This window comes from Phasianus colchicus, chromosome 19, assembly GCF_987193195.1.
Source record: "Phasianus colchicus chromosome 19, bPhaCol1.hap1.1, whole genome shotgun sequence".
NCBI lineage: Eukaryota > Metazoa > Chordata > Aves > Galliformes > Phasianidae > Phasianus > Phasianus colchicus.
In genome coordinates, this window is record NC_143454.1 from 4,592,464 (window position 1) to 4,616,155 (window position 23,692).

The 23,692-nt window shown below is 45.7% G+C and overlaps 1 protein-coding gene across 1 annotated transcript in view; it reads left to right on the plus strand.

Annotated features, from left to right (window-relative positions):
* Positions 1-23,692, plus strand: part of CACNA1B (calcium voltage-gated channel subunit alpha1 B) — a 260,232-nt gene that overhangs the window by 219,645 nt on the left and 16,895 nt on the right. Inside the window, exons 35-40 of the mRNA XM_090121688.1 lie at positions 6,337-6,453; positions 8,414-8,479; positions 9,087-9,178; positions 10,561-10,711; positions 13,939-14,066; positions 20,202-20,298. Of these exons, the coding sequence (XP_089977814.1) occupies positions 6,337-6,453; positions 8,414-8,479; positions 9,087-9,178; positions 10,561-10,711; positions 13,939-14,066; positions 20,202-20,298 (651 nt within the window). The remainder of the gene's footprint in view (positions 1-6,336; positions 6,454-8,413; positions 8,480-9,086; positions 9,179-10,560; positions 10,712-13,938; positions 14,067-20,201; positions 20,299-23,692) is intronic.

Consider the following 23,692-nt stretch of genomic DNA (forward strand, 5'->3'; position numbering starts at 1 on the left):
AGTGCCCCAAAGATTATGTTTATAACACAACTGTTAATGGCAGCAAATAATTGCAGCTTTCAGGCTGATTGTCAGAGCTCTTGCCTCATCCAGGGGCACATGTTGTAGGTAGAGCTATATCAGGCCAACCGGTGCCACCCTTCCTCCCATCCCAGGCCCAAGGATGCTGATGGGACCTAGGCTGGAAAATGAACAGAAAGATAAGGCAGTGCTGCTCTGGTCCCACTTTGTTGGGTCCACAGTAATTAACAGAATGTGCAGCTCTGACCCATGGCACTTTGGGAAGCTCAAGGTGCCCCAGAACTGCCTGGGAAGCACAAGCATATTTTTTGCTGCTTGGAAATACAGCAGCTCTGCACTGTGTCCCAGAGCTGAGAGTTAGCAGAGTGATCAGGTCTTTACTAGCCGTGACCCAGAGCCACCACAAGATGCTCTCTTCTCTCTTTGCCCGATGGGTGGCCATGCAGGTATTTGGGTGGCAGGTAGCTCTGCCCCATGTGTTCACCCTGCAATTGTCCGTTTACATCTCAAGGTTTCTCAGACTGAGAGAAGCCCAGGTGATGGTCAGAATGTTGATGCCACATTACGTGGATCTACTCCCAAAATAAACAGCACTTCGCCATCCTTGTGGCGAATCCACAGAATGGTTTGGATTGGAAGAGACCTCTGGAGATCATCTAGTCCAACCCCCTTGCCATGAGCAGGAACATCTGTCACTTGATTTTGACGTCAGGCTAGCAAATAGATGCAGGAGCATCGATTTTCCACATGATGATCTGTATTTTTCCAACTGTAAGCATCCTCTGAAGCAACTAACCCTGCTCACCTGGGCGGTCTCACCTTGAGAGACTTGGCTTCCACCAGCCTTGCTACGTCGGTACTTTGATCCACTGAAAACTAAAGATAAAAGGAAAAGAAATGTATTGACTAATTGCTTTGTTTTACTTTGGTAACCGTGTCATACGTAATTTACTTTGTGAATGCAGTGGAATATACATATATATTTTTTTATTTCCTTAGGCAAAAACATGCATGTCAGTTTTTTAACCCTCTCAGTAACTGAAGTGAAACAGCAAAGAAGTGGCATTAAGGAGAAGCTTTTCCTTGTGGCCACAGTTGGCCCCAGGAGGCCCAATGGGTGTTTGGCAAACTGACATCTATTTCTGTGCCTGGAAATACAAAAAGCGTCATGAGAAGTGTTTGTGAATTGTCTCCCAATTTGCATTGCAGAAAGAAATGCAAATAACGACTGCACTGTCTGTGTTACCTTTAGGATCTCAGAACCTCTTTTGGTTTGAAGCATTCTTTAATTTATATAATTACCATAAAAATAACACCCCCAAAAGCGCCCGACAGTTTTTTTCCAGTGAAATTTTCAGAGTTTCCTTTTTTGCTTGTCCTGATTACTCATTTTCTCTTTTGTTTCCTGTTTTGTTCTTTATTTTCCTTATCTACCTGCTGAATCACGCCATCCAATCAACATACAATGCGAAAACCATGTCTCCGTCTGTATGTTGTGCACCTGCTGCTCAAAAAAAAAAAATAATTTGTAAATAATCTTGCCAATATCCATCCATGAAAACATCACATATAGGACACGGTTGGTTTCATTGAATTTAAACAATTATTTAAATTCTCTGCTTTTATTTTCTCTCGTTTTTCTTTGATTTAATTTGTTTTGATGAGATTTCCGATTGCACTGGTGAAAAAGCCTCACTGCAGCGTGCCTCAAAACTGGCTTCTGTTCTGCATCTTCTTCCCCTTGGCTAATTGGTGACGTGAGGCAAATGCAGTTACCAATAGCCCGTTCTCCTCTGTTTGTTACACCCAACACTGATAAAGGGGAGACTTCCACTTGCTTTATTTCCATGGAAAATCAAATGAGGGTGAGAGGAAAGGATGCTCCTGGGTGGGAAACCCTTCCATTTGTAAACAACGGCACCAAATTCAGTTCTCAGAAGCTGTTATTATTTTCCCTTTGGATGAGATGCGTTGAGCAGAATGTCAGAGAGGACGGCCTTGCAAGTATTTCTAAGCCTCTGGTTATTATAAGGCACAAAAAAAAAGCAAATTATTAACGCCGTTACAGAATTGCTTCTCTCAAATCAAGAGAAACTGTGGGAAAGATTGTTTTTTATTCAACTTTGAAAACTCTGTGATACAGAAGCATGATGCCACTGCAACGGACACCGAGTCCCTGGATGCAGAAGCAAACATCTCATGTGAATTGCAGAAGCCACCCTGTGAATGAGACCGAGAAGTACTGGGCACCAGATCCCATTAGGAATAAGAGTGCCTGATTCCAGGGGTGTCTTTGGAAATAGGAGGCTTTGTGTTTGGAAATACTCTCAAAAATGATATTTTTCTATTCTTAATTACCTTGATTACATTTACGAATAACATAAATGAGGCCATGAGCTTACCAAAAACTCCTGGTCGCCTTGCAGCGGCTCTCTGATCTACTTTAACTTACATCTGGTCTTTCTGTTGCACATCTGTTGCTCACAAACCAATGAGTGTGAGTCTTTCTGATAACCTGCAGCCAGCCTCTGTGCTTGCCTAAGAGAGGTTCCAGGAGGAAACTTTCTGCTAGTGAACAGCAAACACAGATATAATGCTATATAAATTGCACCGTACCATGGGCTGGAACCACTGCTGATATGGAGCTGTGAGGATGGCTCTAGGAGATTAAACGTCAGCTCCCTTGGCCCAAGCAGCACTGAGAACTGCTGTGACATCAGCTTGCTCACATGATAATATACTAGAAAAATCAACTTGCCTCCATTTCTTCAAATTTTGGCCTTGTTGATGTCGGTGTTGCAAATTAAAGATTTAAACGTTCATCCTGCAGTCACTGGATTGCAGCCTCTGTGATCGTGTGCCCAGATCCAGGCTCCTTCCACTGCTTGGTGTCCAAGGCACAGGTTCCATTTTTTTTGGAACCTTAGCAGCACAGATTAATTCTTGCAGCTGTGTGAGAACTGCCAAATTTTCCTGAGTTCTTGGGCTGGTTGGATTCCCCATTCCATGCCTCTGTGGTGGCTTCGCCACTTTGGGTGAGCTTCTTGTTCTGCCGACAGAAAAATGAGGATCCATGATGTTGTTTTGGGTTGTGTCCCCCAGCTGGGCAGCCATACATGTAGGGATGTCCAGCCCAGCTTCTGCTGAGTTTATTGCTGTGGGGCAGCATTGAGAAACCTCCTCTGCTAAGTCCTCCTAAGTCCTCCAGCTGTAACATGACAAACTCATTCCTGCCTCAGGTTTAAAACTCCAAAAGAATAAACCCAGTGAGGCGGTGCTTTGCTGCAGAGCTCCTTCTGCGTTTCTCTGGACAGCAAGCACAGATCCTGTATCAAGGAGAAAAGCAATCAAGTACTGTAGATGCTGGAGAAATAGATCCAGGCAATGGCTGTACACCCTGCCCAGCATGTTTTTTTTTTTCTGCTTTTTGCTATTGAAAACACCCTAAGAAAGGATAAAGGAGCTGTCTGCACATGGCTGGGCAGCAGCGAAGGCCAGTTCTGTCCCTATGATGGCTCTTCTCCCCACTTTCTCCTCTTCTCCTGCTTTCAGTGAGCTTTGGGGAGGCATTGCAGACCCACGTGGGTCTCTTGATGCCCTCTGTACCAGAGCCCCATCCACCTCCTCTTTTGGGGTAACAGCAACAGGCCAGAAGGAAACGTATTAGAAGCACAGTTGGCTGGTCCTCAGATGGATCACAGAATCATTGAACAGTGATGCCTCACGTGAGCACCCAGTGGCCTTTAACATCTGTGCAACAGAAACACAAACAAAACTCTGGAAAGACAGACCCTGGTGATCCAGAAGACAATCATGTGTGTGCCACGTGCTGCACAGGGGTAGCTAAACGGGTGGATAATCCATGCAGAACACTGCTATCCACGAGAAATATTGCAATGTGGAGTTTCCCCTTTAACTGCATGCCATTCTGATAGTGCCTGGAGGGCTGAGCAGCCCAAGGATGGGTTTTCTATGCGGTGTGCTGAGGGTTACATGTGAAGCCCTCCTGCCTGTCACAGGCGTGTGTGTGATTTTGCCTCTTTGCAAGTTCTGTGCACACGAGTGATGCTGGATTTTCCTGGGTTGCAAAGGTTTCCCTCTCTTGTGGAGCTGAAGCTTTCATTGCTCTTTAGAAAATGGCAGTGGTTGAATCAAAAAGGGAAGATTTGGAGCTGGGAAAAAAAGCTATGGAAATCTGTAGACATGCATAGACAGTTTTGAAGCCCCCATTTTGTACTGCTCATACAAAAACTGTTGTGTAGAAAGTGTCAATTGGCACAGGGATGTCCTGTGTGAAGTGTGACCAAAGCAGGCGTGGAGCATCATGCTAATCATGACAGGAGATTAGAGCAAAATCTGAGCAGAGGAAAGGTTTGGTGCTAAACTGCATTACTGTGGGAAGAAGGAAGTAAGGCAACAACACACAGCCAGATCCTGCAGATGCTGCCTGTGTGCGTGCTCCTTGGAGGAGCCTTAGACTTGTGATGGGGAAGATCAGGCTCCAGTGATGCTCTGTAATTTGCCTGACTTGAAATAGTGCCACGAATGGGATCACATAAGGCCTGATGCAGTTCCTGCAGGTGGGGAAAATTCCTGAGATTGCAGTGGGCTCTGGGTTAAGCCTTAGCCCTGGTCTGGATGCACCCCATCAGGACAGTAAGGACCAGGCTGCTGGTGGCACCTCAGTCACGCAGCCACTTCTGTCCCTGGCTCTGTACGACCCTCACCCAAGGTGAGTTCAACCAGTATGTTGTGAAGGGACTGCAACCAATACAATAAAAATAAAACAGATGCTGATGCTGTAAGAGACAGGTGTTGAATTTTAGCACCTGTTCTACTGACCTTGACCAACCCAGGGGAATCCTTGCTTGTGTTTTGCCTGCCAGGGCTGCTTTCTGTTGCTGACTTGAATGAGCTCGGTGTTGTCTGCTCTTTCATGGAACATACCTGTGATTTACTCTTTTCTCTTTATTTGAGGATTAAGTCTGATATATGGTCTGTGCCTAACTCTGAGCTGCTTGCCTTTTTAACATGAGAGAAACCAAGTGCATGCATGATTTCTTGAACTCTTTGATGGGATTGGTGGAATGCGATGCTAATGGCCCAAGAACTGAGCTGGCATTTAAAGAAATGAATAGATCCAACAAGCCCCCCCCCTCAAATTCAGCGTGAGCTCTGTCACCAAACGAGCAAGAAATGTGGGTCACTTTAATATGACTGGGTGTCTCCTGGTAAAATGATGATATGAGAGAAAGACTGGCTTTGCTCATCTTTATCAGTAAGAGCTCCTTATGATGGTATCTTCCCCTCCACTGCTTGACAGTTGAAAGCGAGCTGTTTTCTCTCTTTAGTTAACTCAGTCAAATGAGTGACTGTGATCAGAGATTCACAAACAAGTGAATTGGAATAGGTACAGAACGCGGGGATATTTTTCATCTCCTTAAAACAGGAGGGCAAGAGGGATCTGGCTTTTGCATGTTTTGTTTTGGAAAGAACCCTCTCTAGATTAGCTCGCTGGGGCAAGCAACCTCTTTTCCATAAAGGAAAGAAAAGATGGGGGTGTGGGGTGGGGAGAATCACACAAAACGCATGGAAATCAGACCCCATCTCCAGCAGTTCTTTGATCCACCTGTGAAGGCACATTTAATAATAATGAGAAAATCAGCAGGCTCCTAAGGCACCTGCCTGCTGCTGTACACTCGACCTCCCCAACCAATTTGCTACCAGGGATCCATCTTCCAAAGTCTTGCTGGTGCCATTTCTCCTTGATGAGCCTGTCCAGTCACAAGTTGGATATAAATACTTTAAATCTCCAGGTTAGAAAACATCCCCATTTTTCAAGGATGCTTTAATCTTCACTGGACAATGCCTTTCTCTATTATAGTAGAGGCTACATGTGCAGTGTGTCGCAGCAGTCTTGGTTGAAGTTCAATTCGTGGTAGAAAAGCAAGCTGACCAAGACTTCAGTCCCATTCTTTACAAAATGATAATATGGCACCATTCCCTCTCCCTGAGTCTTTAGGGGAGAAAATCTGCCTTACTCAAAGCAAACAGGACATCCATGGACAGCGTGAAAGGGCCATTTTCTTTTCTGTCACTGACCCAGGATAGAGGGGAGGGCTCTTGTGGAGAGGGATTTTCTCATACTTGCTGCATGTGGAGTGATCTGCACTGACGAATGTTTCTTTTGGAAGGTTTTCTGGTGGCCGATTTGCTGCTTAGATCGTGAAGCTGGTAATTTTAATTTCTTTTTTGCGGGCTGTGGTTTCTCATCGCGTTAATTTCTGAAGGACACAAAACCTTTACTTTCCACAGGACAACTTCATCAACCTCAGCTTCCTGCGGCTCTTCAGGGCAGCAAGACTTATCAAGCTCCTTCGCCAGGGTTACACTATCCGCATCTTGCTCTGGACGTTTGTGCAGTCGTTTAAGGTGAGTGTTGGGCCTGTGGGAGACGGGGAAAAGGCACGTGAGATGCTCTGCGCTTCTCCAGCATCAGCCTTTGAGTATCAAAGAGCTCCCTGCTTCTCTCTGTCTGCTCAGTGCAATTGCAGTCGTGCTCATTTTGCACAAACACCGGCGTGCAAAGCTTAGGTTGCCCTTGAGACCACCACAAAATCCTCATGGCAAAGCCTGCTCTTGTTTTAGCATGAGGAAAATGCAGTGTGACTACTGAGGGTCCTCATGCCCTCATGCAGCAAGTGCCAGCTTTAAGTTGACTTGTCTGACCTCACTGTTGTGCAGGTTAAGAGACGTGCTCAGTCAGCAGAGGTGTGGTAACATTTAAACCAGGGTAGTTTGTCCACGTCTCTCAGTTTTGGTGGAACTGAATAGAAGAGAAACCCAAGCTGTTGCTATTACCAAAATTCACTCAGAGCATGGACGTGACCATAGCTCAGTGCTGGTGCTGGTTGGAAGGAAGTTTCTCTAAGAACTTTTAAACCTTAGAGGCAAAAGTCTTAAGAGGGCTAAGATGGGAACATAGAAATTGCTTCTTTCCAGAACTGGCCTGGAGAAGAACTACCTGCATCCATGCTGTCATCCCACGGCCAGGGTCAGAGAGTGCTATATTACACTTTTCTGCCCATGAGAGACCCCAGAGAGCCAACTGGTGCTCTCACATCCAGTTTCTACATTACACTTTCATCCATCAAATAACTTATGGGAAGGGGCTGGGATGTGAGTATGCCGTGCCTTAAAGGACACAAGCAATGAGATTTGTTAGGTCACATTTTCCGTAAGTGTGGAGGGAGGTAACAAATCTGCTGCTCTCATCTTGTAACTAATGAGGTCTGCTGCAGCCAAGAACCTCCACCAGAGGCTGAGATGTGGGGTCTGTGGATATGAAGTGTTCCCACCCAGGACAGTGTTCTTGGACTGTTTAATTCTGGGTGGATCAGACAGAGGGGCCTCAGCCAAGTCTCAGTCTCTGAGTAGTTTGGGGAGGTACCAGGTCCTTAGTGCACTGGTAATGATTCAAAACCAAAGTATATTGTTCTAGACGTGCCTTTTACTAACACACTGCATGTGGCATAGCCTGCAGTCCTGCTCTGCCCTCTGCAAACAGAGAGCCAAACAGGGGAATGTAAACCTGATGTCTCCCAAAGGCTGAGGCTGCAGCACCTGGGCTGGTGGTGTTGGTCTGATGGGCCACAGCTGTCTGTCTGTCTGCAGTGGGATCTGTCTGCCCATCCTTCATCCACTCTCTAAGCTGCACTCTCATCTTTGGCTCGTGTGCAAAGGTTCCCAGCAGAGACCAATCAATCCTGGGCCATGGGCTGTGTAAACCCTCCCCTGACTCCAGGCTTCCCATGGTCAGCCTCAGGGCAGGGCTTTGCATCTTTGCAACTATTGCTAGTTAAGAGGTATTAATTACTTCTTCATCTAGCCTGAGTGCAAGATATAATTATGTTGCAGCACTCACTGACTTCTCATAAAAACTCAGAACCTTTTTACCCTCTTGGGGTGCAGTCTGTGCCTAATTCGGAGCAGGAACTTATTCCTTGGCTAGATGTGTTTTCTCGTACATAAGTTTATAGCAAGGTCATTAAAAATTAAGGTTTGTCCCTGTGCAATTATGCATAGGAAGCACCAGTGCCTGCTGATAGTCACTGTGCCTGCTGCAGAGCTTCTTACTGTGTTTTCCCTGGTTACTGCTTATCTGCCTGCAAGAATGCATACAGAGCTCTTGGAAAACACGGTCTGGTTTGTAATTGATGAATACCTGCTTCCAGGGCTTCATTTGCCAAAGGCTTCCAGGATTGTTCCAATTCTTTTCTCAGCTCCTTTACCTGAAAGACAAATGCTACAGAGCACAGTGCTGCCCAGGAATTAAATGCTACTGGCTAATACAGGTTTACTGATGTTAATACTTTCTTCTCCTTTCCCACAGGCCTTGCCTTATGTGTGTCTTCTCATTGCAATGCTCTTCTTCATCTATGCCATTATTGGCATGCAGGTAAAATTTTGGCTTTAATACTGATTGTAAGTAGCCTGGTTTTGTCCCATGGGAACAGGGTGTGCTGTTGCCTCTGCGGCAGCATCAGTATCTAGCTTAGGATGAGGCAAACCAACACCTCCTGCCTGGTGGTTGGGGAATTGGAAGAGCAAAAAGGGGCCACTTTCTTATGTCCTTACTGCCAAATCTTAAACCTAGTGCCAATCCAAACGTGGGTGTAAAGTGGGAGAGCACAGGTTTGCAGACCTGGTCCTGCTCTGTGGGTACCTACTGATGGACGCCTCTGAAGGTGACAGCAGGGCACAAGGCTGTGCCCAATGAGCTCTTCAGGCACCACTCCCTCCCAAAAAGAGATGTGGAATTTTTCTTGGCCTGTGCTGGAGCTGAAAAATGGTGTTGGAAAAGGTCAGCATAAAGATGAAGAACATGAATCGGATTTTTTTTCACCATTTGATCATCACAACACACTTCTATCTGCCTTGAAGCAGGGCAAATCCTTTTCCTACCTTTCCTCCTAACTCCACTTGATCCACCTATGCTCTTGAACTCCCACGTGATTCTACAGCAGGCTGCATTTGCCCTGAATCCCTTCTGCTTTCTGTGGCAGGTATTTGGAAACATTGCACTAAATGACGAAACCTCCATCAATCGGCACAATAATTTCCGTACCTTCCTTCAAGCCTTGATGCTTCTGTTCAGGTAAGCAGATATCAAATACCAACAAGGCTTGCAGGTGAGCAGCAAATAAATCTTTGTGTCTTGGTGCTGGTAATGATATCCTGCATAGGTCTGGGTTTGCATAGTTGCTGTGAAGCCAAGTGGAAATGCAGTTCTCCAGCTCAGAATAGCCACTCCAACCAAAACTCTGAATGCCACACAGTGGGAGGGTGTGGGCAGAGGCAGCAGGACTATGATAGGAAGCAGGTTTCTGCATGAGGGAGTGAGGTTTAAGGACTAAATGCTGCTGATATCTCATGCAATACAAACCACAGTGATCTAGGAGCTATTTCAGTTTGCGCTGAGCATCAGATCATCCCAGAGCCTGGGAGAAAGGCTTATGGCCTGGCTTAACATCCAAATTTTTGCCTCCCATTGCTATTACTGTGGGGTAAATAAGGATTCCTGTACCCCAGGCTCAGCCCAATGGGATCTTTGCCCAATGCTGCTGCTGACTGGACTTCATTGTGTTTGGAAGTGGGTTCACATCTTGTGTGATTGTAAGGGTATTTTTCAGATCTGACGTCTCAGTGGCAGAATGAAAAGCTTTGCACCCACTTTGTGTGGCTGTGAGCAGCACTGCAGTGGGCTAGGCTCTACACAAAGCTGTGGGGTGGCCCTAAAGGCACCTCTGAGCACGGTGCAGAAATTACTGGGGGAAAACCTGATGTGAAAAGCTGACATCAGCAAACATGAGGATCCCCCTGCCTCTGATCCATGCATGTGTGTTGCTGGGGTTGGTTTGTTTTGAGGACGGACACTCTGGGCCTGCCAGTGTTTTCCTTTCAATTACTTTTTATCCCCACAGTAAAAGGGAGAAGTTAAGATTTATTTGGGGTTACACCTATCTGCTACTTCAGCTTTCATACCCAAAATGAGGGGGAGAAGGGAAAGGATGGAGAAAACCTGGGAGACCAGACATACGACCCCTGTGACCCATCAGACTTTCCTGGTGCTTCTGCACCTTCTGACAGGAGAAATGAGGGATTCCAGTGGAGCTGAATTTGTTTCCCAGCATCTCAGCTGTGCTTGCAGCCAATGCTAGGACAGAAACATCAGGTGCTACAAAAGGAGGCAATGCAAACTGCATCTATTCACATTGTCACGTTGCTATTGACTTGTTTAAATCGTTCTGATTATATCCTCCCTGAAACCAACCTAGCTTGGCTTACGTGAGCCTGTTTGGTTTCCTTCACCTCCATGCATCAGACGGAATTATTCTCCTTTATTTCTCATGACAACGGGTTGGCAGCTTAGACTCCTAATGCAAATATATCTCTCTCCACCTGGGCGCACCCCTCCTTCTAATTACCTTAGTTAACAGGTGGGGATGAGCTTACACCCTTCTGCCTGTTTGTCTACAGGAGTGCCACAGGGGAGGCCTGGCATGAGATCATGCTGTCATGCCTGAGCAGCAGGGCTTGCGACCCACTCTCTGGCCTCACCAAGAATGAATGCGGCAGCGACTTTGCCTACTTCTACTTCGTGTCATTCATCTTCCTCTGCTCCTTCCTGGTAAGCCAGTCCCTAAAAGGCAGATGCTGGGGAAGCTCCAAGCCATCCCCACCGCCTTGTTTCCTTCTTCTCCCTAATTGTGATTTATACAATGTTCTGCACCCGCTTTGCTAAAAACTATTTATCTTCCTGGTGCTAAAATCCCTTTAATCCCCAAAGAGACCATTTAGTCATTAGTTTAAAGGGAAGCATTGTTTTTATCTTTCTTCCCACAGGGGATCTAATGTTTGGAATTAAGCATTAATCTGTTTTGTCTTGATTTGTAACGTGGCCCTTTGAAGAAGAGGATGGGAAGGGCAGGATGGGAATGGCCAAGATAACATTGGTTGAGAAGTGCTTGGAGCAGGCAGCTGACAGCACCAGGCTTGCTTGACGGCATGTTTTGTTTTCTTTACCAAATAAATGCATTTTCTTCTAACATAGTGTCAAGAGACCTTTAGATATGAAGGTACATGGAGCTTTTGTACTCTGTTTGTGCCCGTGGCTGTCATAAGGGGCTGGCTTTTAAGATTTTAATGCGTACCGGTGTCTTTCTAATCACCTGTATGCATAAAAAAGCCCTCTGCTCTCGGGGTTTGGATCTTTCCTGTGCTGCTGGGACAGAGGAATAGAAAACCAGGGACAGAGACCCAATTAAACTTCAAGCAGCAAGAGATAAAAATCATGGCTCTGAAAAAGCCCCTAAAAGCTACCTATCAAACCTGCTTTCAGTTTCATGCCTCGGCTTTAAAATATAAGATCTGATGCTTTGTGCAGCTAATCCCTGCTATCATCAGAAACCTTTACCCAGGAAAAAGAGGTACGTGTGGCAGTTTGATGTCGTGTATAGATAGACCAACTTCAATGGCCCCTATTGAGATCCTTTGTCCAGCTGCTGTTGCCCCTCTGACATCCTGGGGATTATTTCTTCTGCATATATTAAAAAACGTAGAGCCCTGAAAGCTCCTGAAAGTTAATGCTCCATTTACAGATTGTACTCTATACTGCAAAGCCTAAATCCTTCCTTGTACAAATCCTTCCCCAAAAGTCAGGTGTTCTCATTGGTATTTACAAGAGCGTTGTCATTGCTCCTAAATTTCTTTATTTCATAATAATCATAGCAATTTAAAAAAAAAAACAGCTCTCCCTCTTTGGCTTCCATCAGCCCTGAGATGCAGTAGCAGGCCTGAAGGCTGGGGCACATCTGTGTGAAATACAGCTTTGAACCCTGCTTTGCGTGAGCTCCTGGAACTCCCATTGAAACCTCATTTGCTGGCAGGGCAAGTGGGGAGCCCTAAAAGATCCAAGGGAGGATGTCCAGCTCCCAAACCAGGAGCTTCGATGCCAAACAGCTGGACTGCTGCAGCCAGGGCTGGAACTCATTTCTTCAAATGTGCTCAGCACTTCATTGCATGGAAACGTGTGGTTCCCCACAGGCAATTAAAGCATTAGAGAGCTGCAGGCCTGCCAAGAGGAAACGTTTTTATGGTTTGTTGGGTGTTGTTACGCCATGGATTTGGGGGAAATTGGGTAATGTGTTTGCTTTTTGATATTGTTTCTAGCTCTTTGTGGATGTCCAGCCTGACATCATTTCTCTCCTTTAAATTTACACTGTAGAAAAGTATAAAATGAAATTAAAAAATACAGAAACTTTAGAAGCAGCTTTATGCAAGTAAGGGAAAACTGTACCGAGCCACAGCTGAAGCTGGGAGCAATGCAAGGGGCTCGAGGGGAAAATTCAGACAGGTTTTACTACCTATTGATTCTCTGGGGGTACAGTGATATGTGTGGGGTACTCGTAGCATTGCTGGTTTTTCCAGAGCTATTTTGGATGTCACTGCATCAGCGTATGGATATGGTGATTTGTTATGGACTGTGCTTGTCTGCAGCAGTGAGTTGTGCCCACTGCCGTATTAAGACCTCTTCCTCTTTCCAGATTGCTCAGGGACATGAAAGCTACACAAGCCCCAAACCTCCACTGATTTTCTTTTAATGGCTGGCAGATGCTGATCAGCTGGGGATGCCCACCTGCAGCTTATCTTTGCTATTTGCTGCCATGGAGCAGAGCAGCAGCACTCACAGCAGCAGGGACAAAAGGATGGAAATGTTCTTTGTGCCCATCAGGACTTTAACTGACACAGGAGCATCCATTTCCATCCTCCCTCCTGCTCTTCCATCCCGCCAGCTGTGGCTTGATCTTTTCCCATTGAAATCCCTGTGTCTGTTCCTCTGGCTTTAATAAGAGGAAGCTCTTAATATACTAAAAGCATTTTCTGAGTTCTGTTAGCAGCCATGAGGGAGAGGAGCCTGTTGTGTGTCCTTTCAGGGGAACTGTAAAGGTTTGAATTGTTACAAGCCTAAAACAGGATATTCAGGCTGAAGAATGGCTTTTCTTCCAGCTGTTTTGTCTTGATTTGCTTTGATATCAAGGTGCTGGAAGAGCTGGCACAATCCAGTTGGTAAAGCAGTGACAGCTGGACTGCTCCACCAGTCTGTGGTCATGCTGTAGAACCTCACTGGTGATAGAGATGCTGCCACACTCTCTGTGGTCAGAAGCCATGCAGACTTGCTGCACACCGTGGAGCTGGAACTGACTTGCAGAGGGCAGGGAGGACAGCAGGGCCCCAGGGACCCAGTCTTGGCTTTGCCAGGTTCATTCTGCAAGGCGTGTGAGCTTTTTGGTCTCTTTCAGGTTATCAGTAACACCTCATGGTGATGTGCTGGGTGGAGTTGCACGGTTTGGGCTGATACCCAGAAAGAAGTGGCCCTACTCTGAGAATGGGAAAATCAGGTGCCTTGCTGTACACCTGTAAGAAGAAAAGAAGCATTGCTCATCACTGAATTTTTTCTCAATCCACACAATTTCAGAGGTTCTCTGCTCAAGGTCCTGGAAGCAGCCAATCTGCTGCCTTTACAGTGGCCTCCTGCAAGCCTAAATCTTTCTGGTGTGAGGCTGTGGTGTGGGTTTCAGGTGGGGATGGGGCTGACATCCCCAGCAAGAACTTGGAAGTCCTGAGGATACCTCTCACTTCCCCATCTACCTGCAGCACTTGGCTCTTGCAGTGAGGGGGGCAGGGCAGGGCTGCTACCCTGCAAGCAAAAAGCAGCTCCTGGGGGAGATGCAGACAATTCCTGGTCAACAACCACAGTGTTGGAATTGCGTATCTTGCTAAGAAATTCGTAACCCTCTTAACCTTCCTGCTTTTATTTCTATTCTGCCTGACTTCGTAACTGCTTCTTCTCTACAGATGCTGAACCTATTTGTGGCTGTAATCATGGACAACTTTGAATACTTGACAAGAGACTCCTCCATCCTTGGGCCCCATCATTTGGATGAGTTCGTTCGTGTCTGGGCTGAATATGACCCAGCTGCCTGGTATGTATGCTCTTATACCTGCATGTGAAGAAAAGGATTAATGTTGCATATAGGTATCGTATTTACGCACACAGCATGTTCTGAATGTGAATGCAACTCCAGGAAGAAAAATGTGTAAAAACTGAAGTAATGTTTGAGGTAAATGATCCATTTTAAATTCACTATGTATTGGAGATGAATTAATCTGATGTCATTGCAAGAGAATTTCCATTCAGTACACATGAGATAGACATAAACCAACAACTCAGTGAAGCCAAACACAACCACTGTCACCCCATGCACACATGAGGCCAGAAAATAGTAGGATAAATTCAAGTAATCTTGGCCAGATGGCCAAGCAAAAAAGATGTTTAGCTTTTCCAAAAGCAGCTTTGATTGCCTTTGGTTCCTGCATCTCAGGCCAAAGATAAGCTGAACATGCTGCCATTGGCAGTTTTTCTTGACTTGTGAAGCTAAGCCTCACTGCTCCTTAATCAGGCAGCATTCCTATCCTAGCTGAGAAGCACGTGAGCAGCTTCACAAATCCTGTGCAGAGACACGGGGTCACACACAAAACCTTCAGGTTTTCAAGATGCTCTCTCTCCTTTGAAAGGAGATGACAAACTCCACTGCTTGGCTTCTGCTGATACAGTGCTGTGGGCCCAGAATGGATCTTTTGCTTTCAGGCACCTGTAAGACAGCAGGGCATGATGCAAAGTCTGTTAACATGAGGGTGCTGTTGCTGAAAATAGGATTTTTAAATGGACATTTCTCGTAGATCATTTTTGATCTTGGAAGCCTTCTTCTGATGACAGCATCATTGTAGAAGGAAATTTTGTTCTTATAAATAATATTTAAGTTTTGGACGTGCAGTTGAAACTTAAGACACGTGAAATAATAAGAAGAAAATGCAGTAAGCCTGACTTTGGAAACATTTCAGATCTCAGTGAGCCTCTGATGAAATGTTCCTGATATGGGGTCATGGTAAAGAAGAAAATGCTTTTCTCCCAACTTGATGATGAAGTACTTGGTTTTACTGTTTTGTCTTTGCTTTTTCCCACTTTAAGACAACAGCTGGGAAAGCCAAACCCCGTCGCTGGCAGCACAGCCCTCTGTGCTGTGGCAGTCCCAGGAGCCATAGCTGCAGCCTTTTAATGGATTGAGAAATACAAAGAAATAATTTGGACTGGGGATCACTTCTAGAGCGAGACTGACTTGAATATTTTGTTTTTCCCTTTGTCTGTATAAAGCCACTGCACAATAGTGCTGGTGACTGTCATTGTCATTTCGAGATGCTTTGAGTTACAGGTCACAACAGGGTCCTCAGTAATCTGCAGATTGGGCATTTGCCTGCTGGGAAGGTTTTTTTTCCAAGCCCTCCTAATTTTGTTTCCATCTTCCTCCCCACAAGTTAGACTGCAGAGAATGCCTCTGTATGTGCAAGGAAGCTGCCTGCAGCTCTTAAAACCTTTCCACTTCTTTGTTTCTCTTCAGTGGAGACAGATGCAGACAGGGTTTGTATAATCAGGATCTGAAACTCCCTGCTAGGATGCAATTAAACTGCTTGAAAAATCTCACTAAAATTGATTTAGACTAACTTGAAGTGTAAACCTACCCAAAATGACCTGTGTGTGATTTTTAACTAGCTCCAAGCCATCTCTACAACAAGCCTGCACGTACGTGGCACAACACATACTAGAAGCTTGTAATCTCTAAGCAGATTTTCTTTATCATGTGCTCTGTAATACAGACGTGTCCTTTGTGGGTATTTGGCAGGGAGTAAATAACTATTTTTCTTTTGCAAATCCAATCCTATCTCTTACCACTCGGAAATCTCAGTAAGACTGAGAAGTTGGGTGTGCCCCTTTTCTACTTAAAAACTGGTTGTCATCCATGGGAGAAGTCACACACCGTGAGGGGAAATAATAAGTACCAGTGTAGTTTTTATTCATGTTTGTGTGTTCAGGAGCTTTCCAGCCATGAAATTTTGAAGATTTTCTTGCACTGTTAACTCTGAGCACAGAGTTTATGTTTCGTGGAGCGTTCACCCATTCGCTTCTAAAGCTGTTAACACAAGATATATCATAAATAAAGATCCTAATTCTGATTTTCCCTAATCTCGCTCCCGTTTTGCTCTGGTGTGAAGCTATTGATGTTGGCAGAGCAACTAGGGACAGAAGTGCAAAGCAAGGGAAGCTGAGGCGTGGTACTCGAGCCTTGGTCCCGAAACACGTGCATGTTCTGCATTTTCCATGTGTGAATCGTTCCACTGAAATCATTTATGTTTTCACAGTGGGACTGACATTTCCACATGTAAGAGCAATCTCAAATCCATTTCTTGTTTAAGGCCAGAGCAAATCTTTTGAACGTTTGGGCTGAATTCCACTGTGGGCTTGGATGTTGTATCTCCCAATGGTGATCCAAGGATGGAGCTGAACAAACTGTCTTGTAAGGCACTGCTCCCAGCAGGACAAAGCACCCACTTTTCAGCTGAAGATGCAAGGCTGTTGAGAATCCATTCTCTGTTTGTTCCCTTAGTTGGTCAAACTTGCTGAAAGCTTCCAACCAATTTTTCAGTGTCAACTCCCAGTGTATTGTATCTGCAGAGGAATGATAAATAATGACCATAGTACAATTTGCATGAAGAGTCCCAGGCTGTTAGCTTTTGCTTCCATCTTTGACTGTTTCATGCCTTCTCTCACAGTTTCCCCCTTGACTGTCCCACGCAAAAGGAAATCCTGGTGTTTGCCCACCTTCTGTAGCTTGAGACCCTTAATGAAAGATGCTGGCTGGCAAAGAAGTACCAACGTTGTTATGTTTTTGTTGTGTAGGTAGCATTTTCAACATAGACTTAACTGTGTGTGTATGACATATCTATTTTCTGATGTTTGGCTTTGTTATAACCTCCAACTTTCTTTAAAATTTTCCTGGAAAAATATATTCCAAAGGAAGTTAAAAAGTGCAGCTAGCAGCTGTTGTGAATGTGTGTGGCACTCAGAAAGGGTAAGTGTGATAAAAGTGTTGGATTTAGGGGTAGCAGAGACCTCAGGCATCACAGAAAAGGAGAGAGCGGGACAGCAAATGCTCACAAGGCTGCAAGTTAACCAGGACAGCACTGAACTGATGGGTGAGCTGAGAAAGAAAATTTCCTTTACATCTAAGACGTATAAAGTGAGAATTTCCTCCCTTATGCCCTACTCCCCAGTGCGCAAAACTTAGAGCTATTGGGAATGTTGGTCAGCCTTCCCATTCCTTATTCCTGGGTGCTGGACAAGGGACAGCCAAGGAGGAGTCCCACTGAATCATAGAGAAAGCAGGGAAATGCTCCTGTGCATTTGCTACACACCAATTTGGCAAAACCCTTCTAAAATTGGGGTAAACTACTCGACACAGTTAAACCCATACACGTTTTACAACTATGATTAGGCCTGCAGCCAAGACATACACAACCCTATTTGATCTGCTTCTAAATTAATAGTTTTGAGTTGATTGTGAAGGTTTTGAATAGACCTTAATTTTTCACATCCAAAAAAGCAGTAATATTGAAGGAGCATTTCCAAAATATTCCAGCCTTCTTTATATAACTAACAAAAATAAATGCAGTGAAGCCATGTTATCTCATTTTTCTTTAGAGGTCATTCTGAAGTTCAGCGCTGCTCTTTTTGTACATGATTTGGTTACTTGCAGAAGATTAAGAAATCTAATCCTACCGTTAAATTGGCTGAAAGCATTGTTGTGAGTTAGTAAGACCGACCATAAAGCTGCCTCAGGGCATCTGATTTCACCTTCTGGTGATGAAGACTCCATTTTCCCAGCGCTGGTGGACCTTGAGATGCAGTTTCTCTTTCTCCAGCACATTGCTACACAGCAAGCTGAGGCTATGCAGGTAATAGCAGTGGGAGGTAGAGGTTCCCAAGCTCTGTTGAACCTGCTCACCCAAATCCATTAAATAAACCCTTGGTGTGCTGCAGGCCCTGGTTTTACTGGGCTGCTCAGTGCTTGGGCAGTGGGTAGGTGCCTTCTGTAGGCAGATGCTCAGGCATAGAGAGGTAAAACGCATTGATGCTGGAAAGTAAATGCAATGGATGGGAAGTCTACCTTATGACACGGAAGGATTTGTGAAAGAAATATGAATATAAAGCTTTTGTTGAGCAGCAGGAGGCTCTCTCTCTCTCTCTCCATCTGTGTTAAAGGCACTTCATCACAAACTTGTTATCAGGCTAACTTTGCTTTTCAGGTGGTTGGTCCTTCCAACCTCTTCTGTTTGCAAGGGAAAGGCTGATTCCCCGTGTTTTTGCTGTCATAACTTCTGATGTTTTCTTTCCAGTTGCCGGATTCATTATAAGGATATGTACAATTTGTTACGTGTAATTGCTCCACCCCTGGGCTTAGGAAAGAAGTGCCCTCATAGGGTGGCATACAAGGTTTGCAACTTCGGAGACTCCCTCCAGCATTTTCAGTTTTGTTTTTATTTCTTTTTTTTTTTTTTTTTTTACCCCCAAGTGCAAATGCAAACGGTACAGAAAAGAAACTGTAACGTGGCAAAACTTGGTTGCCTGACCAAGGAATGATTGATGGATTGCCTCCTTGCTCCTCCGTGCATCTCATCCCTGCCCCATCCCTTCCCACACCCAGCTGGCTGGGGCCAGGCAGCCTTATGAGACAGCCAACCCTCGAGCTTGCATCACACAGGGGCTGGGTGGGAAGTGTTAAGGAAAAGCAGCACAGTGTCTAAGTGCTTCTCTTTACATCTATATGCCAGAGAGAGATATTATCCCAGGGTTTCTGGGGAGCAGCAAGATTTTGGGGGTCTTTGCAGTGTTGTCCCTCTAGTTGAGTGACTCAGGTTTGAACCCTTCCCTTTCCTGAGCTGGAAGGGCATTTAGGAATGGGGCTGTAGGGCTGGTTGTCCAGGCAGGGGAGAGACGAAGGGATGAACTTTGAGTCCATCCCACTGCAACAGCCAGAGGTTGCCTTGAAAGCAGCAACACCCGTGTCTCTGAGCTCATAAGTTGTTAGATACAGCAGGGAACCTCCTGAAGGTGTGCAACACTTGGGAGCGAAGGTGGAGAGCAGAGGATGGGCATTGCCAAGAATTCAGAGGCACCGAGCCCTCTGCCAGGAGCAGAGGAGGGAAGCCAGGGGGAAATCATTGGCTGCAATTACAATTTGTGTCTCTCATCAGCCTTCAGATTAACTTTGGGTTATGAAGCCAGAGAGGTATGTTAAATGCTTTAGTTACTAAGGACAGGAATAGATGGGTTTGGCAGGGTAAGTTCTCTTGTCCGCCTACTCCTGCATCAGTGCTTTCCATAGGATTTGAGACCCGTGGCAGGGCAGCAGGCTGGCATGCAGTGCCTGCTTCTTCAGCTGTCCTTCTTGAAGGGTTTCCATGACAGCACACGGGGCAGACAGACGTTGGTGGTGAAGGCAGGAGGTGGGTGTTGGTTTGAGGAAAGAGGAGCCCATCAAATGCAAGGCAGAAACAAATCCACTTTCCACCACCATCCTGCAGGTTGGGTGCTGGGCTCTAGTTTTGCCGACCCCACATTCAGTCTGGCTGGAGTTCTGCAGACTTGCACCTTTGATTTAGAGCAGTCCCCATCTGTGCCCCTGAGCAAATTAGGAGTTTTAGGATTAGAAATAGCTATTTCTTCTCTGGCAGTCCATAGGCTAACCTGAAAACCCAGCTCTTCATTTGCTGAGGGAAAGCCCCCTGTCCCATAACTCTGCCTACCAGCTCTCCCTGGCATGGTGACCACAACCTCTTGAACCTGTTTGGGGAGCAGGCAGAGGAAGCACACCTCTGCCCCCAAAACCCAACCCAAACCCAAGCTCTCCCTCCCAAACAAGACCTCAGTCATTCCCAGCTGCAGGGGATGTGGGGCTTCCCCATGGCGAGGAGGAGACGTTGGGTGCCGAACCACAGGAATGGAAGTGGAGAACCTTTGACTGACCCACCTCTTTCTTTGATTTTGTTTTCCTGAGAAATCTGATTAACCGGATCTCTGTTTTCTTGTCTGTTTTCCCCTTTCTCTCTCCTCCTCATTCGCTCCGTTGTGTTGCCCTCCCTCTTCCCCACCTCCCTTTTCCCCATCCTGCTCTGCTTTGATTTCCGTCTCCTCTCGCTTTTGCCTCTCTCCCTCTGACTCCAAGCGGGCGCATCAGTTACACAGACATGTATGAGATGCTGAGACACATGTCCCCACCTCTAGGCCTTGGAAAGAAATGCCCTGCTCGCGTTGCCTATAAGGTAGACCACCCCAGCAGCTCCTGCCAACCCACCAGCTTTTTGTGCCGTGGCTGCAGCGGGTGCCATTTCTGTGACATTAGTGTTGTTTTCCTGGGCTCCTTCTAAGTGCTCTCTCTGCTTCCCGAGCAGACTGGATTTTGGATCTGCTGCTTTTTCTTTTTCTTTCTTTTTCTTTTTTTTTTTTTGTAACCGTTTTTTTGGTCTTTGAAACAGTGGCACGTCAGTTTGTCTTTCTTACTATGTCTCTGCTATTTCTATCAGTGTTTCTCTCTCTCTCATTCTGCTTCCATTTAGGCTACTCTGGGGAGGGTGCTAATGAGTAAATTACCCTGCCACTACAATCCCCATTTGTCTTTCCACTGCTCTCACTAGCCCGTCAGTATGATGGTGGTTTTCCCCCCTCTAAATTAGATTGGTGTAATTAGAGTAGGCAGTGCTGTAGGAGTTAGCAAGCTATTAAACAGAGGCAACGCCAGAAGGGCTCCTTAAATACCCTCATGAAAGAAATTATTTTAATGCAAAGCATTTAAGATGGTAAGATGAAGAAATCACTCAAACTGATTGTTGATTCTGAAAAACTTTTTAATTGAACTACAGAAAGGCTGCTTACTAGCTGCTGCCTTGATGAGCACAGTGGTAATTCAGATACAAACAGGGCCAGGCTCCTCAGCATCTTTTAACACCAAACTTCACCATTTATTTCAGGAGTCTGCCATAAGCACCTAGAATTGCACAGCTCACCTCAGTGTCCGTGAAACTCAACAGGGTTGTTGGTTTTGTGGGTGTTTGGTTTTTTTTTTGCATTTCAGGTACCACCAAGCCTCATTCTCACCCCTCACCCATTGGTGCAGTGGGACACAGTGGATTCAGATCACAGTGTCTCTCCTAAAGGTGCTGGGTTTTTTTTTCTTTCCATTGAGCTTGTATGAAAGCCAGGTTTTGGAACTTTAACTAAGCCTGCCAGGAGACATGGCAGCAGGAGGAGGTTCAGATATGGCTTTCTGCAAGATCCTTCCTCAACGTGTTGGGATATAAAGAGCAAAGTGAGCAGAACCTTAAAACTAGGCAGTTAGGTATCTTTTCCATACTCGTTTTGATGAGTTTGATGCTATAATAGTAGCTGTTTAAAGGCGTACCTCTGTTTGAACAACTCATCACCACCTTACCACGAATCCACTTGAGAAACCCGGCTGCCCTCCTGGCTATTTCAGATGGATACCCACAGTTGAACACTTCTGCAAAGGTACCAATTATGCACAGAAGCCCCAAAGCTTTTAGAGCAATCAGTGGCTCCTTTTAGCACCTCTGAGTTCCCATTGACTTCACAGGGAGTGGGCACTGCTGGGAGCTGGAGATGTTACAGCTCTGAGGTCACACACAAGTGCCAGAAGCATAAAGGTGTCACTTTTTCCCCCCTTCCCCTCCAAATCTTTAAAAGGAAGGGAGGAAAAAAAAAAGGAATATATAAATAACATGTATTAAAATAAGCTTTTTAAACAAGGCTTTTGGCTGATTTCCATAGTGAGGAGTCTCTGTCTCTCTCTGTGATGGCTCACAGCTGCTGCAGAGGAACTCCCTGGGTGCAGGCACTGCAGCTGTGCCTTCCCAAATCTGTCCTTTCCTTCTGAGTTAGCTGGTCTCTGGTTTAATTGGTCTTTACAGAGAAAATCCACAGAAGCTAGGTACACATGGATGGTTTGTTTTTAAGATCTATATATATATAGCTGTTTAATTTTTACCCATCTACTTAGAAACCTCTAAAAGGTGCCTATGTGTGGCTGAACCAGAAGCAGAGATGGGTTCCAACTGAACAGCTCAAACCTCAACTGTACATCAGGTTTCTGAGTTCGAGGGCAATCTGATTCATTTTGTCCCTTATCACAGAGCCACAAACCACAGCAGTATGAACCTGAGACCAGGTCTGAACTTTTCCCACGGTCTCTGCATCATTTCTGCTCCTTCCCTCTCAACGAAACAATATAGATTTTTTTAAAACTTCCTCTTCTGTCTGGCAAAAGCCCTTTTGCCCCACACCTCCATCCTTTTCCTTTCCATATATATAATTTTTCCCAGTCCTCTCCATTTGTAAAGGCTTTGTGTGTTTTTCCCCAGTCGTCACCCTTCTCAGTATGTCTGTGTTTGTTTTGTTTGGGTTTTCTCCTCCTTGCAGCCCTGTTGGCTGCTGTCCTTCCTCTCTGTTGCTTTCTGGTTCCCCTTTCTCAGCTGTCCTCCTGGGTTTGTGTGCCCAGCCTCGGCCGGAGCTTGACTGTGCATGTGGGGTCCTGGGGCACCAGGAGAGCTCTATCCTGCAGCCAGGGTGGGGGAAATGGGAAGAAACGCATTTTAAAATCTCTTCTATCTGGTTAAATGAAAAAAAGGGGAGAAAACCACTTTGACTTCACTCTAGTGCCTTGAGATTGGATCTCTGGACCATTGGCTGCTTGGGGTTGCTTGGTTTTACTCAGTTTGGGAACTTTTGGGTACATTTACTCTCATTTATTGAGACTTGGAGGCCCTTCAGCATCAGCTTGTCTATGATGAAGGGTCCTCAGTTTCTATATGCTGTTCACTAGTAGCAATATTTGCAGCAGGCATCTACATGCTTTGTGGTTGTTGGCCTCCCTCCACTGGAGGAAACATCATGGGGAAGTGAGTGCCAGTTGCACAGAGACGTGGCAGGACTTCACACCCAAGGTGTGTAAATCCTTGGAGGCTGTCAAGAAATATGGAGATGTGGCACTGAGGGACATAATTTAGTGGGCATGTTGGGGTTGGTGGTCAGACTGGATGATCTTAGTGGTCTTTTCCAGCCTTAATGATTCCATGATTTTAAGTCCCAGCTACGCACCCTGACTTGTGGGAAGGGTTCCTTCCATGCAAGGAGCTGCCACATTGCTTGCCCATGCTTTGCATCACAGAGAAAGTCTGTAAAATGGGTGCTGGAAATGCTCATGCTGCTGCTATCATTCTCTGCAGTGTGAGGGGACTTCTCCATGCAGCGGTCTGGCCGTGTGCTAGGGCAGGGTCAGTGTTCATAGAAGCATAGACTCATAGAGTGGTTGGGTTAGAACAGACCTTACAGCCTGCTCCATCGCCCCACCATGGGCAGGGACACCTCCCACCAGCTCAGGCTGCCCAGGGCCCATCCAGCCTGGCCTTGAGCATCTCCAGGGATGGAGCATCCACAGCCTCCCTGAGAAACTATTCCACCGTACTCATCAGGAAGAATGTCTCCCCTGTGTCTAAATCCACCCTTGCCATTGAAGGGAGGAAGGTTTAGGCAACCTCTCTGAAGCTGAAAGAAGAGTTAAAGCAGAGCAGAATAATTACAACTAGGTCGGAGTGAATTATTCATAGCAAATAATTTATTCACCAAATTCAGCCTCGTTTTCTG